Genomic DNA, 16,094 nt, shown 5'->3' with positions numbered 1-16,094 from the left:
CTGCTTCAGCATGTCCTGTAGCACTACCTTCAACCACTGCTGTACCTATGCTTCGGAGCACCCATCCCATGGTTCCACACTCAACTTTCCAAGTAGCAGAGTGTACATACACCCAGGAAAACAACATTAAAAGAATATTAAGGTTGCAAAGTCAAAAACTCAAAAGTTAGAAAATGCCAGAATTAAAGGTTACCTGGAAGGCTGGGAGATGCACAGGCACAGAGGAACCAACGGACGAGGGAGGGAGGGTGGACAGGCATAGAGAGGGAGCGGGGCAGGAGCTGGGATGACAGGGGGACAGGATCAGAGGGGAAGGATGGGCTAGGATCACAAGGATCTATAACCACTACAGAGAACACTCCCCTACAGAAATTAGAAATTGATCCCAGGAGTTCTCAGTCTCCACATTCACCTGTGGTCAGAAAATACCTGTGAAGACTCTTGGCAAACTGCGTGTCCTCACCCGACATGGAAGATAACAGCCTATTTCTGCTAACAGCTACCTCAAGCATCAGAGCTCTGTGCTTTGGATCTAAATGTCCAAACCCTACTGATGACCCAATCAATACAGTTCCAACAAAATTTTAAAAAAATTAAAAATTTAAAAAATGTTTAAAAAAAGTTTAAAAAATGTTTAAAAAAAGTTAGCAAGTTGTGCGCACAACCACCCCATATGTTAAAAGAACATTTAAGCCTGCAAAATCAAACATTCAAAAGTTAGGCTGCCCACACAGTGTAATTCTCCCCTCTCCCCCAATGCGTATGTATTATGATCTGCACAGAATGATCACATTTCCCCGCCCCCATAATACCCCTGCCTCTCCAGTGCACAGGATAAGCCTGTCCAGGGAATGAATCACGGTTGTGTAATGAGTTACCGTATCCATAGGATCCCTGCCTCATTTGCAGAAATGTGAAGGTGCTTGGTGTGTGCAGGAAGAGGAAAGATGGTTTCATCATGATTAAGGAACTCGAATGCCAACTACAGTCTATCCTTGCCTCTGCCACAGTGTTCCTGTGTGAGGCTACGCACACTTTAAAACCAGACTTTTCACAGCTGGCCACTAATTGTGTGTTCATCATTTTCTGGGTGTCCACATTTTTGACCCTGGGGTCTGACGTGCAGAAGTACTCAGCACTCTCAGCTGCAACTGAAGTCAATGGGAGCTGAGCTTCTATCATATAAACAACTATAAAATGCTCTGGGCTTTGAAAAAATCAAGCCCCATGTGTCTCCACTTGGGCACCCAAAATTAGCAGGCACTTTACTATCTTGGCCTTAATCTCTCTGAGCTTCAGTTCCCCAGCTGTAAAATGGGGATGAAAACCCCGCATCTCACAGGGGTGTGATTAATGTTTGTGAAGCACTCTCATGCTATGGTCAGAACCCCAGAAACACCCATGAGGATGTTAATAATTCTATCTTCAGATCAGGGTTTGAATGGTATGTGTTAAATCAGGCCTGGGGCTGAACACTGAACAAAGGAGAAGATAAAAGGAAATATTTAAAAAACTTCATGGAATGAGGCAGGGGCCTTAGGACTTTTGAGCACTTGACTTTGCAACGTTAAATCTTAATGTGTCTTTTTTTAATGCAATATTATCTCTAGTATACTGTGGTGTATGTATTATGTGTATGGACATATCTCTGCACTACTGTAACACGGTTTGTTCCAGTGTTTCTGTCCTATCTGGGGACCAGTGTACAGTGAAATATAGATGAAATGGCCGAAGACTACCACGCTCCTACCTTTTCTGCTGCTCAGTTTGCTCTGGGCTTCTAGGCCCAGAATCCTATGGAACCTAAGTGTCTGTGCTTGAGGAAGTAAGACACTTTGTTTTATTCTTCGTATATTTGTAAAAAGAAAATTATTTTGTTTTACATGGTTTTGCTGCTACTTATTTTGAAACTAAATAGTTTCCTCTTTAGGATCTAGAAAGCAGAAAAATGCAAGCTCCGGTGTGGAGTAAGAACGTCTCTCTGACCTATCCATGAGGCTTATTCAATTCCTCCATGTCCCCAAATGTACTAGTCAGTCCTCAAGGCAAATATGGGGGAGTGTGGTATGGCAGGCTGACCAGAAAGCACCAGTGCACCTGAAGGAGATAAATACCGTAGAGAGCTGAGAGTTACTGGTGTGCGTATGGAGCTTGGTCTGTTTTCACAAATGGTTATTTTTTTTAATTTTCTGTACAAATCTCTGGTGTGTGGGAGATGGGGCTCCAGCTCCACAGTCCTGTGCCAACTCACTCCTTAATGAGGGAGCTACAGTTATTACCAGCATTAATGTATGTGAACACACACGAGCTTTAGCTTTCTTCCCCCTTAGTGAATTTCCATCCAGATGAAAAAACACTATTCAAACACAGGGCTTTATCTAAATACAATCTATTTATTATGCAGTTACATAGTTGGCAAAAACTGTCCTTAATAGTTTTTATTCTGACGAAGCTATTCCTGCATTACTACCCAAGACAGGAAGGAGTAATGTGTAGAGAATATATCAGCCAAATACTGAATGGGGGAGGTGACAGCACCAGTGTTCTGTATTACGGCAGTAACAGATATGAGTATTATGGGATTGATCTGGGAGGACAACCTGAAATAGATAAGCTGCAACTCTGTGCTCCTTATGTATATGAATGCTAAAATGGTTTAACGTGAACCAGCAAAAGCAGAACAACTCACAACATGTTCTTGGGGCTAGTGCCATCTTACTGGATTTAGAAATTCCGGCGACATGTCCACGTACCACTTTCAACACAAAGGGGCACATCCTCAGCTGGTATAAGTAATGAAGCTCTGACAAGTTACACCAGCTGAGGATCTGCCCTAAAACACTTCACTAGCATTTCAGGTGCTTGAACAGGTGGTGTAAATGCCAAAATTCTCTAGTGTAGCTGAGCCTTTAGTTAACCCTTCACTATATATGTAAAGCTTAAATTCTAGTTTACTTCTCCCTGAAAAACAAGAGCATCTTTCTGTGGTCTCTTAAATAAGCAAGACCATAACATGCACTATTTATATCTTGTTATATTATTGTGGGTAGTTTTGCATAGGTCTAGTTGATGCAAAATGTCATTCAGTAGTCACTAAGCACATCTTTTAGTAGCCAAACCCAGATTTTTACAAAACCAAACCCATAAATGATTAACAGTTTTGCATAAACAAAGGTTGCAACAGACCGTGCTCATGAGCATGTGCGGCCTCCTACCCCAACCCCCCCAATGGAAAAGTCTGAGGCCTGAAGCAGAACCAAAAAATACACATACCTCCCTCCTCTCTCTTCTGGGACAGAGAGAGAAGGTGTGTGCGTGTGTAAAAATGAGGATGGTGGAAGGGCCATTAGCCATAAAAAAATTTCTATTTTTAAATATATTTTCATCTGGCCCAGATCCACAGGGCTCAGAGCTTCAGCCATGCATAGTTTTTCTATCAAGGACAAAGGGTTAGTGGGCTGAAAGATTTGGCATGTGGATAAGAAGCAGGGGAGTGGGTCAAATTTTGTTTTCTCAAAAGGTAGCCACCAAATGGATTTTTCACAGATGTCCCCTGTAACTGGATTTCACACAGGTATAACACCTGTAATCTTCAAATCAACAATCAGATTTCCTTTGGTTTACAGTTACAGATTTTCAAGCTTATTTTAAACCTAGTTTGATAAAAAGAATATTAGCACAACCAAGCCATACCTGAACTAAACAAAGTATATGAACAAATACATAATAAGGCTTGAAATTCAAATACATTTTTGAAGAAAAGATGACTTTTTTGCATACCAAAACTCTACATATTGGAATGTAAAAACTAGAATAGCTGATGCAAACAATCAAGTCCACAATCCTGAAATCATTACTCAGATATTCACTAGGACAATTTTGATTTGGGTCAATCTTATAAAAAGTTAACTACAGAGAGAGGAAGATCTCTACAGTTAATTTTAATATGTTGGAAATTTTGAGGTCAATTGTCAAACTCTGCATTTTGTATAAAAATCAAAACAAAGGAAACCTAATGCTAGTTCAAGTCCTGCGTGAACAACCATGCCTTTTGGGGCACCACATCTTTACATAAAGTATAAATAAACTACAGTCAAAAATCTTGTACAAGACAAGAAATACCTATTTCTTGAACTGTCCTCTGATTCATCTTTGAATGCAAAATGATAAGATATGATGCTAGTAAGGATAATACCAAACCCTACCAATGTGTCTGTAATAAGGAACAGGAGCTGGGACACTGGACATCATGCATAAGCCATACTTCTGTAATCAAGCAATAAGTAAATCTTCAGACACACAAGCATTAATAGTAAAGTGCTGCCAAAGCACTAGCTAAAATTCAACACCTGCCAGGCTACTCAAAGGAGAAAAAAAGAAGAAAGAAGAAATTACAAGTCCACAGAATGTAGTTGCCTACAGGACCCTGAGAGCTTTGTAACCACTCTGGTCAAGGCCCTATTCTCAGCCAGCAGTCGCTCATTTAAATGTCTCAAAGATTGAATCTGCAGGAATCATAAAAAACAGGAGTGAAAACAAGAGAAAAGCAAGTATAGTATGACAAGGAGAACTGGAAGAAAACAAATCAAAAGAGACAGTCATGTTAAAACCAGATAACTGTGAAAGGGAAGGATCAAAAAGTGGCACATTCTTGAAATGTAATCTAAGAACAGCCAGTGATTAGTCACAGCTTTCCAGAACAATTCAGGATGCATTAACAATGAGAGTTATTTCTGGAATTCTTTACTTAAAATTCTAATTACATGGACTAAATTTCCCATTCAGCAATCTGCAAATAATCATGTGCTTAACATATACTTTTATGTGACACTACAGCAAACTATAGGATGAGAGTTAATCTTACAATTAAAAACATTAATGTGTAGCTGCAAAAAAAACCAACAACTTTGCAAAACTGGTAATATATTTGTATTCTCTATTTCTCTTATCCCTCTAGCCATCCTTAAGGATAACCTACAAGTATAACACAACATGATATTCTCTATTCTGCAATTCCCCATCATTAGAAGAATGAATATTTTTCCCTTGCTGTAGTTTGCTTTCTGTCCCAAATATTATTTTGTCCTCCATTAAGGCAGACGTACTTGGCTCTGAATCTAATGCAGATAAAACAACATGGTTGTCTTTTGTATACTTCTCTGCTTGTCATCATCCATTATGTCAGCAAGAACTCCATGTATGCATTTAAAAAAACAGTTTCTGGACAGTGCTGTTGCAGAGCAGCAGGGAGAGCTCAAAAATGTGTTTTAGAAGAAACCCTTTAGCAACAGAATAGCGAATATTGGCTGTTAATAGACTGGTGGGGTCTCTCTAAAATTATAGCGTCCAAAGATGTTTTCTAGTTCACCACATTCCAACTGCTTCCTTGGTATGATTTAATTTTATCAGCAGTTTGGTTGGCTCACTTCTGGAGTTTTGTCCATGGATATGATGAAAAATGTATATATGGTCAAACTCCCTTGGATTAACCTTATTTAGCTCAAATCATATCACTCAGGACCTAAACTGGGTAAACTCTGGAGGGAGAAAAACTGTGCATGCAACCATATCATGACTTAAGAAAACCAATCACAGAGATTAACTCTAAAACTACAAGGTTAAAGTCTTATTTTTAAAAAAAAAATCTCATAGGCCAATCCTCTGTTTTGCACTACTGTAAGAGTGAATGAAAACCATACAACACCATCTCAGCCTTGAAAAACGATTCACTTTTCCCCTTAGTTTCAGTTAAAAAATGTCTACCCTAGAAACCTTTGACCTTTCTCCCACCCCTAAACTTGTAAATTTCAGCCACCTTCTTAAAAAAATAAATTAAAAAAAATAATCACCCTTTGCTATTATATCCTTTGCAAACAGAGCAGTAACTGAATTGCAGATTACTGCACAAGAGATTCTGTTGTGTTGCATCGGGGAAATGATGAATTTGCCTGTTCTCCAATGAGATTGCCAACAGCTGGAAAACTTCCACCTTACAAATAATATGAACCACCAACACTTTTTTTTTTTTTTTTTAAACACAGAATTAGTCACAAATGGTGTGACGCACTTACTTTGAGTTCCTCTTCCATTTCAGATATCCGTCTTTCTAGAGCTCTTCGTTCCTAGATCAAAGGAGTGGAGTTAATGGTAAGCAATGCAATTTGCATTTTTAATACTTCTTGTAAATATGGTGAAAACAGTGATACATGTCAAGTTTCAAAGACCAAACAACTTGAAGCACAGAGCGTACAGGAGACTTGTGATGCCAGTGATGTGTAGAAAATTCTTTCACATTACAATTTAAAAATTTAGACGGAAGAGAGATTAAGATATTCATTAAATTTTTCAAAATACATCCCATCTCTTCCTGTACATTAATTTGGACAGGGTATAAGTATGCCTTTGTTCAGATTTATTCCCTCAGGTAGACTTCTGTGACCATTCAACATACAAGAAATGCAGAAAATGATCAGAAACAAACAAGTATATTAAAAGAAAAAACACAAAAGCATAGGCTTTCATAGACAAGCAAATATAGCTGAAATGTTTGTCTCCTCTCAGAATCTTCCTAAGACACTTTTTTTTTTTTTTTTTTTTAAGTTCATTCCCATAATATATTCTAGATTAACAATGCAGGCAACAGACTTGATATCATGAAATTTCCTTGTGTAAGACAATGCAGTGGGTCTTATTTAAAAGCAGTTGCCATATTGAATATTTTACATTCCAATTTTTCAAAGAGTGAAAGGCAAAAGCAACAGATTACTGCAAAGTGTACATTTATATCTGCATACAATGGTGTTATGCAAAACAGCAAGCAGCATTAACTGAGGTGTGTAAAACTTTGGTTAGATCATACCGCCCAGTAGATACTGACTCTTGCCGGTCACCTTTCAGATACAAACCATTTGAATTTAGTTTAATCATAGTGTAGTTATTTCCCCAGACATATTTCCCCATTTTAGCAAATAACTTTAAAGGTTTAGCAAAGTAATCATTTACTGCAGTTGTTAGTATCTTTAGTTTATTCTACTTAATTCTTCTGAGTTGAGAATTGTATTTTTCTAAGATGATATTGACAGATGATAATGGGCATAGTTATCTGTACCAGTGAGTTAACTGCAGTAAGCAGGTGAACAACAAAAGCAAAATAACAAAGCCAAATAAAATAATTCCAAGAAAATAGCAAACCCAAGTTACCAATTATTAGTTTTTAAGGGTAGCATTTATTCCCAGAGCTCTTAGAAACTAGCGGTCAATTAAGTACAGTTCAGACTTCATGAAGTTTTTAAAGTTCAAGCCAGGATGGATTGATTCAAATCAAAGCAATTTAAATAACCAATTTCAATCATGATTTAAATCGGCAAGCGGGAAACACTGATTTAAAATAATTTTAATTGTGTTTCGCAGTTGTACTTCATTATGTTTTCTAAAGACAGGCTGATTTTCATTGGTTGGAAACCAGGAGAATATGCTATATCTATATGTTTATTTAAGATTTACTTAAAAACAGCTTACTGATGCTTAATCACATTCTTCATTTTTATGTTTATGTTAAAAAATGATTATCTAAAAGTTTATAAAAACATGTTTTGCATTTAAAACTAATTTATTAAACAAAGGAAGCATGCCTAATTAATGAATTGAACTGATTGTTTCTGGCCATAATCAGAGTTTAACGACAAAAGGGACTACCAGATCATGTAGTCTGACCTCTTGTATATCTACCTCTACTGAGCACCCGCATACTAAGCCCAACAACCAAAACATTACAGCCCACAGGAGACTAGACTATTGTGTGTCACAGGCAGAGAATAGGCGGGAGCGAGGTGCACCAGTGCCCGAGGTCCCGCAATTGCGGGGAAATAATTATGTAGTAGATATCCAGATAATCCTGGCAAATGACCCACATGCGTATGTAGTGGAAGGCGAACCCCCCAAGGTCACAGGGGACCTGGGGGAAAATTCCTGCCTGATCCCACATATGGTGATTAGTTAGACCCTGAGCATGTGAACAAGAACCAGCCAAACAAACACTGGCATGAAAGAATGCTTGCTGCCACATCAGAACACTGGCCCTCCCCAGTGTCCACGGTCACCATGTTCATCAAAAGTTTAGAACTAGTAGATCTCATGCTCTCTCACCTAATTTGTATTCATAGCTAGAAGAAGAAATCAAGCCTTCCTGCTTTTTTAGCTCCCTATTGGTGTCTCAACTTGGAATGAACTAGTCATTGAACTGAATTAGTTGAATAAACTGAAATGAAGAAAATATTCTCTCTGCACCTACAAAAGAAGCTATTGCTGTGAAAGCTAGTTTAGCTCTTCAACAAACTCTGGTTTGAGGTGTTTTGCCAGTGACTTCCAAGAGTTCAGTGGTATGTCTTTCTGTAAAATTTGGCAAACATGTACTACTTAATACTATTTTGTATTTAAATGATTTTAATAGATTATAGTAAGTTTAGGCCTTAAAAAAGAATGTCTATTTCAAATTTGGTTTTAAATAGATTTTTTTATTTGAATAAAACAATTCAATTTAAATAAATTATGTTTTTTAAAAAAAATATAATTGCTTTTTATCTATGCTGGTCCAAGCTACACAAGAGGGGCTCTTAATTGGGCTGACCTAGTGAATTGTCTGTTATGCAAATAGCAAAATTCTGATGAATAAGAAGTGTCCAGAAAATGAAAGTCGTTTCTATGATACAGAAGTGTCCCTAACAACAAGCTTCTTACTGTAGCGGGAGCACATTTTAGAAAACAAAAACAAAACACACTTACAGCTACGTTTCTATTTTCTCATGGAGAAAAAAAAAACCCCTGGATTCCCTGTACCACAATTGACAGAAGTAACATTTAAACAGCAATTTTAGCAGCTTTCACTAGTTAATAGAAATACTGACAAGTTATTAGTAAGGCTGTCAAGCGATTAAAAAAAATTAATCACGATTAATCGCACTGTTAAACAATAGAATACCATTTAATTAAATATTTTTGAATGTATATTTTCTACATTTTCAAATATATTGATTTCAATTACAATAGAGTACAAAGTTTACAGTGATCACTTAATATTTATTTTCATTACAAATATTTGCACTGTAAAAAACAAAAGAAATAGTATATTTCAATTCACCTAACACAAGTACTGTAGTGCAATCTCTTTATAATGAAAGTTGAACTTATAAAATGTAGAATTATGTACAAAAAATAACTGCTTTCAAAAATAAAACAATGTAAAACTTTAGAAAAAACGATTACTTTTTCTGTAACTGGTGTTCTTTGAGATGTGTTGCTCATGTCTATTCCACAATAGGTGTGTGCGCTTGCCACGTGCACTGGTGCCGGAAGTTTTTTCCATAGCAGTACCAGTGGGAGGGAGGGAGCGCCCCCCGCAACTCCTGGAGCGGTGCCTGCCTGGTGCGGTATAAGGGGAGCTGTGTGCTCCCCCACCCTCAGTTTCTTCTTGACAGACAACTCTGACAGAGGGGAAGGAGGGTGGGATGTGGAATAGACAAGAGCAACACATCTCGAAGAACACCAGTTACGGAAAAGGTAACTGTCTTTTCTTCTTCAAGTGATTGCTCATGTGTATTCCACAATAGGTGATTCCCAGCTATATCTGCTGGAGGTGGGTAGGAGTTCACAAGTTCCCAGGAAGGAGGAGAGCCCCGCTGAACCCGGTGTCATCCCTGGTTTGGGGGATGATCGCGTAGTGCAAGGTGAACGTATGAATCAAAGACCATGTGGCGGCACTACAAATGTCCTGGATGGGGACGTGGGCCACGAAGGCAGCTGACGACGCCTGCACCCAAGTCAAGTGTGCCCTCACAATGGGTGGCGGGGGGACATCCACCAGCTCATAATAGGAGCAGATGCACGAAGTGATCCAATTGGAAAGCTGCTGGCTCCTCGCGCGCTCAGCCGAGGCGATGAACAGTTGCGAGGACTTTCTGAACGGCTTGGTCTGCTCGAGGTAGAAAGCCAGAGCCTGCTGCACACTGAGAATGTGGAGACGGCGCTCCTCACTGGGTGTGTGAGGCCTGGGGCAGAGGACTGGTAGAAAAATGTCCTGACCCATGTGGTAGGCGGAGACCACCTTGGGGAGGAATGCGGAGGGCAGGCAGAGCTGGACCTTATCCTTATGAAAGACCACGTACAACGGCTCGGAGGTCAGGATCCTGAGCTCCGAGACTCGCCTGGCCGAAGTGATTGCAACCAGGAAGGCCACCTTTCATGAGAGGTGAGACCAGGAGCACGTGGCCAGTGGTTCAAACGGGGGCCCCGTGAGACGAGCCAACACGAGGTTTAGGTCCCACTGAGGGACAGGGAGTCTAGAATACGAAAAAAGATGGGCCAAACCCTTAAGGAACCGGCCAGTCATAGCATGGGAAAATACCATGTGCCCTTGCACTGGCGGATGGAAGGCCGATATGGCTGCCAGGTGCACCTTGACTGACGAGGGCGCCAGGCCCTGGGCCCTCAGGTGGAGGAGGTAATCAAGGATAAGCTGGATTGGGGCCGCCATCAGGAACACACCCTGGTCCACCGCCCACCTAGAAAGCTGGGACCACTTTGCTAAATAAGCATGGCGAGTAGAAGGTCATCTACTTTCAAGGACGCGCTGGACCTGTTCTGAGCATGTGCTTTCCTCTCCGCCTAACCACTGAGCAGCCATGCCGTGAGATGAAGCACCACTAGGTTGGAATGGAGGTGGCGGCCCTGGTCCTGAGAGAGCAGGTCCAGGCAGAGCGGCAATGGCCATGGCGGAGCTACTGCCAGGCCCGTGAGGGTCCCGTACTAATGCTGCCTGGGCCACGCCGGTGCAATCAGGAGGACCCGGGCCTTGTCTGTCTTTATCTTCTCCAGGACCCTGCTGATTAGAGGGAATGGGGGAAAGGCATAGAGAAGCTGGCCTGAGAGGACAGGAGAAAGGTATCGGAGATAGCGCTCCTCCCCTGGCCCCCCGGAGCAGAACTGGGGGGCCATCGCCAGTTCTGCTGAATCGCAAATAGGTCCACCCGGGGAATTCCCCACCTTTGGAAGAGCTGGGGGGCCACTTCCGGATGGAGGGACAACTCGTGTTACGAGGAAAAGTCCCTGCTCAAGCGATCCGCACTCTCGTTCCGAGCATGTTGTTTGGGGAGGACCACAACCGTAGGGAGGTGATCACAGAGTCCGGCAAGGTGAGGACCTTGTCTGTCCTGTCTGTGGCCTGGGAGAATTTCGAGGCCAACCAGAGCTGGAGGGACCTCACCCTGAGTCTGGCATGACAGACCACGCATGTGCACACCGACATGTGACCCAAGAGTTGCAGGCAAACCCTGGCTGTTGTGTCACCAGGAACCTTGTGACCGAGTCCATGAGACCTTTCAGGGTCTCGAATCTGTCTGGCGGGAGAGAGGCCCTGGCCGACACTGCGTCCAGGAGCGCCCTGATAAACTCTATGCATTGGACCAGGACTAAAGTGGACTTGGTGTTGTTTACCAACAGGACCAAGGTGGTGCACGTGGACAGGAGGAGAGCCACATGATCCCTCACCTGTGACTGGGAGGTGCCCTTGCCAAGCCAATCGTCCAGGGAAATATCTGGACCCCCTGCCCTCTGAGGTAGGCCGCTATCACCGACATGCATTTTGTAAACCCCCTGGGGGGCAGTGGACAGACCAAACGGGAGGACCATGAAACGGAGGAAGCGCCTGTGCCCCTAGGATATGTGGATGTGGAAGTATGCATCCTGTAGATCAAGGGCAGCATACCAGTCCCCGGCATCCAGGGAGGGGACGATGGAGGCCAGGGCGACCATGCGGAACTTGAGTTTCACCATGTACTGGTTCAGACTTCGCAGGTCCAGGATGGGCCTGAGCCCCCCTTTGGCCTCCAGGATAAGGAAATAACGGGGTAAGTAATACCCCTTGCCCATGAACTCCTTGGGCACTGCCTCTATCACTCCTAATCCTAGGCGCAGCCCCACCTGCTGCTCGAGCAGAGATTCGTGCAAGGGGTCCCCCAAGAGGGACGGGGTAAGAGGGTGGTTGGGCGGGGAGGAAGTAAACCGGAGGGTGTAACCCCGGGAGATGGAGTTGAGGACCCATCGGTCTGAGGTTAGCCGCGACCATTCCGGGAAGAAAGCACACAACCAGTTGGAGAAGGGGAGCTTTACTGGGGGTGGATCCCTGGTGAGGACTGGCGGGGTGCCCCAAGCGTCCCATCAAAAACACCTTTTCCCTGCCTGCTTGCCCTTGGAGGACCCAGGCTGGGAGGCAGGCCGAGACTGCCTCTGAGGGTGTGTCTTATAGTCCCGCTGCTTCTTATGGGTGGCCTCATACTTCGGGAGGGCGGCCTGGGCGGGAGTCTGCTGTGGCTTGAACTTAGGTTTTGCCAGAGCTAGGACATAGAGGCCCAGAGTCTGGAGGGTCGTGCGGGAGTCTTCCATGCCATGCAGTCTTGTGTCTGTTTCCTCCGCAAACAGAGCTTTCCCGTCAAATAGGAGATCCTGCATGGAAGACTGTGCCTCGCTGGACAGCCCAGAGACCAGGAGCCATGACGCCCATCTCATGAACACCGTGGAGGCCATTGATCATGTGGCCATGTCTGCAGCATCTGAGGCTGCCTGCAGGGATGCCCTAGCGGCCGCTGCCCTTTCCTCCACTATCGCGCTCCTGAAGCGAGTCCTCAAACTTGGGCAGGGAGCCCCACAGATTGAATTCGTGCCAGCCCAGGAGAGCCTGATGGTTTGTCACTTGTACCTGGAAGCTTGAAGATGAATAAATTTTCCTTCCGAAAGAGTCCAGTCTCAGAGTCTTTGTTCTTTGGGGTCGGGGCTGGCTGATCCTGCCGTTCCCTGTGGTTGACTGACTCAAGCACCAAGGAGTTGGGCGCCGGGTGGGTATACAAGTACTCATGCCCTTTAGTGGGTACAAAGTACTTGTGTTCCACCTTTTTAGAGATGGGGCCAATGAGGCCGGTGTTTGCCACAGGGCATTTGAAATCTTAGCCACCCCTTCATGGAGAGGCAAGGCCACCCTACCCGGTGCCAATGGGGACAACACGTTAAACAGGGAGTCTGAGGGCTCCTCCACCTTCTCTGCTTGGAGGTGGAGGCTTGCTGCCACCCTCTTTAAGAGTTCTTGGTGGGCCCTGAAGTCTTCCTGCGGGACGGAGGGGGACGGGGACGGGGCCGCAATTGCCTCCTCTGGGTGGGGCGAAGAGCCCGATGCGGTGCTCTGGGTGTTGGCTGGCACTGGAGGGTTCACCACCTGGTCGGACTCCGGTCACGGTGCCGAGGACGTACATCTCACTGACTCCTTTCTCCGGGGTCTGGAGAGGGAGGCCAACGGTGCTTCCAAAGCTCCGGCCACCGAGCGAGCTCCCACCGGGGGCTGCACCGGAGGCCATGGTGCCCACTGGTACCATTGGGCCAGCCACGATGCTCGGTGCTACTGCACCTGCTGTGGCACCGGTGGGGCTGGCTGTTCGGGTTAGCTGGCCTTGCCCATCGAAGGATGACTACGAATGGACACCGGGCTGGTATAAGGTCTGCTGCTGTCTCTGGACCGGGAGGAATGGCGGTGCCGGGATCTACGACGGCCATGGGACTGCGATCTCGACATGGAGGACTGGTACCGACAGAAACAGCTGCTCCGCGAACGGCCAACGGGCAGACCCACGATGGTGAGACACCAGTGATAGATGCCCGGGGCTGCTATGTCTTGGCGGAGACTTGGAGCAGAAGTCCGAGCGGGAACGGTGTCAACGACTGTGCTGTGACTGACTGCGGTACCTTCTCTGAGACGAGGTCCATAGGAGACGCCCGCTGTGGTCCCATCAATATTCGCTCCTTGAGGATGAGCGGTGCCAAGAGTCCTGGCTGGAGGGAACCCAGCCAGACAGTCTGGTTGGCGCTGAGGGTGAACCACATGGACTCTGCCCCAAGCAGTCACTGGGCGGTGAACGGCAGTGGGAATGTTCCCTCGACTGAGACTGGTACCAGGCCAGAGGCGACTGTGGAGATCCCAGCAGCGGCTTGCCTTTGGAGTGTAGGGCCAACATCGGCGGTGCTCCGGGCATCGACATGGACATAATGTCCCAGGCCGCCTGGAGAGCTTCAGGTGTGGATGGCATCTGGACAGGCCTGTTCTGAAGGGGCCGGGCTACTCCACTCAACGTGAGTCAGAGGCCTGAGGCCTGGTGGGGATCGAGGACTGCCCGACATGGGCCTAGCCTCTCTCCCAGACTTCCCTGAGTGCCGCTTCGAAGAGTGAGTCTTCCTGGCCCTCTTGGCATGCCCCATGAAAGGGGAGTGGTGCCGACTGGTCGATGGCACCGGAGTGTTGCTGTGTACCGACGTCACGGTGCCGGGTACCGGTTTGGAGTGGCGTGCCAGAGTCGGGGTCAGTGCTGACTCCATCAGGATGGCCCGGAGCCTAATGTCCCTTTCTCTTTTGGTCCAAGGCTTAAACAACTTGCAAATTTTGCACCTTTCGCTGATATGGGTTTCTCCCAAACAGTCTGCATGCAGGTCACTTCTTGGCATAGAACACCTACAAGAGCCGCACGACTTAAAACCCGGGGTGCAGGGCATGCCCCGGCCCGGGCTCACTGACTAGCTGAACAGCTAACTAACTACAGGTACTAACACTGAATGAACGAAGAGTTCTGGGGATGAGCTACAGCAAAGCTGGAGCAGAGCAGTTCTGATGTACCTTCACTGGCGACAAGAAGGAACTGAGGGTGGGGGGAGCGCACAGCTCCCCTTATACCGTGCCAGGCAGGCACCACTCCAGGGGTTGCGGGGGCACTCCCCACCCACGGGTACTGCTAGGGGAAAAACTTCCGGCACCGGTGCACGTGGCAAGCACGCACACTTATTGTGGAATATACATGAGCAATCACTCGAAGAAGAACCTACAAGTCTAATCAGTTCTACTTCAGCCAATTGCTCACACAAACAAGTTCATTTACAATTTGCAGGAGAGAAAGCTGCCCACATCTTCTTTACATCACCTGTAAGTGAGAACAGGCGTTTGCATGGCACTGTTCTAGCCGGCATCACAAGATACTTATGTGCCAGATGCGCTAAAGATTCATATCTCCCTTTATGCTTCAACCACCATTCCAGAAGACATGCATCCATGCGGATGACAGGTTCTGCTCGATAATGATCCAAAGCAGAGTGGACCGACGCATGTTCATTTTCATCATCTGAATCAGATGCCACAAGCAGAAGGTTCATTTTCTTTTTTGGTTGTTCGGGTTCTATCGTTTCCGCATTGGAGTGTTGCTCTTTTAAGACATCTGAAAGCATGCTCCATACCTCATCCCTCTCAAATTTTGGAAGGCACTTCAGATTCTTAAACCTTGGGTTAAGTGCTGTATCTATCCATAGAAATCTCACACTGGTACCTTCTTTGCGCTTTGTCCAATCTGCTGTGAAAATGTTCTTAAAACGAACATGTGCTGAGTCTTCATCCAAGATTGCTATAACATGAAATATATGGCAGAGTGCAGGTAAAATAGAACAGGAGTTCAGTCACAAATTGAATTATGCATTATTTTTTTTTTTTTAAAGAGCAACAGCAGCATGGAAGCATGTCCTCTGGAATGATGGCCGAAGCATGAAGAGGCATATGAATGTTTAGCATATCTGGCACATAAATACCTTGCAACACCGCTATAAAAGTGTCATGCAAATGCCTGGTCTCACTTTCAGGTGATATTGTAAATAAGAAGCAGGCAGCATTTATCTCCTGTAAATGTAAACAAACTTATTTGTCTTAGCAATTAGCTGAACAAGAAGTAGGACTGAGCAGACTTGTAGGCTCTGAAGTTTTACATTCTTTTGTAACAAAAAAACCCTACATTTGTAAGTTACACTTTCACAAAAAAGACTGCACTACAGTACTTGTCTGAGGTAAACTGAAAAGTACCATTTGTTATTTTTACAGTGCAAATATTTGTAGTAAAAAATAATATAAAGTGAGCACTTAACACTTTGTATTCTGTGTTGTAATAGGAATCAGTATATTTGAAAACGTAGAAAAACATGCAAAAATATTTAATACATTTCAATTGGTATTCTATTAACAGTGCAAT

At 44.6% G+C, this 16,094-nt stretch overlaps 1 protein-coding gene across 4 annotated transcripts in view; it reads right to left on the bottom strand.

Moving 5' to 3' along the window:
• Window positions 1-16,094, bottom strand: part of PPP1R12A (protein phosphatase 1 regulatory subunit 12A) — a 206,193-nt gene that overhangs the window by 2,333 nt on the left and 187,766 nt on the right. For all 4 annotated transcript variants that reach the window (XM_074941978.1, XM_074941979.1, XM_074941976.1 and 1 more), the window contains one exon: window positions 6,072-6,122. In XM_074941978.1, coding sequence (XP_074798079.1) covers window positions 6,072-6,122 — 51 coding nt within the window. The remainder of the gene's footprint in view (window positions 1-6,071; window positions 6,123-16,094) is intronic.

This window comes from Natator depressus, chromosome 1 (assembly GCF_965152275.1).
Source record: "Natator depressus isolate rNatDep1 chromosome 1, rNatDep2.hap1, whole genome shotgun sequence".
NCBI classification, from domain to species: domain Eukaryota; kingdom Metazoa; phylum Chordata; order Testudines; family Cheloniidae; genus Natator; species Natator depressus.
The sequence above is the reverse complement of the archived record's forward strand: the minus strand, read 5'-3'. Positions and strand labels throughout refer to the sequence as shown.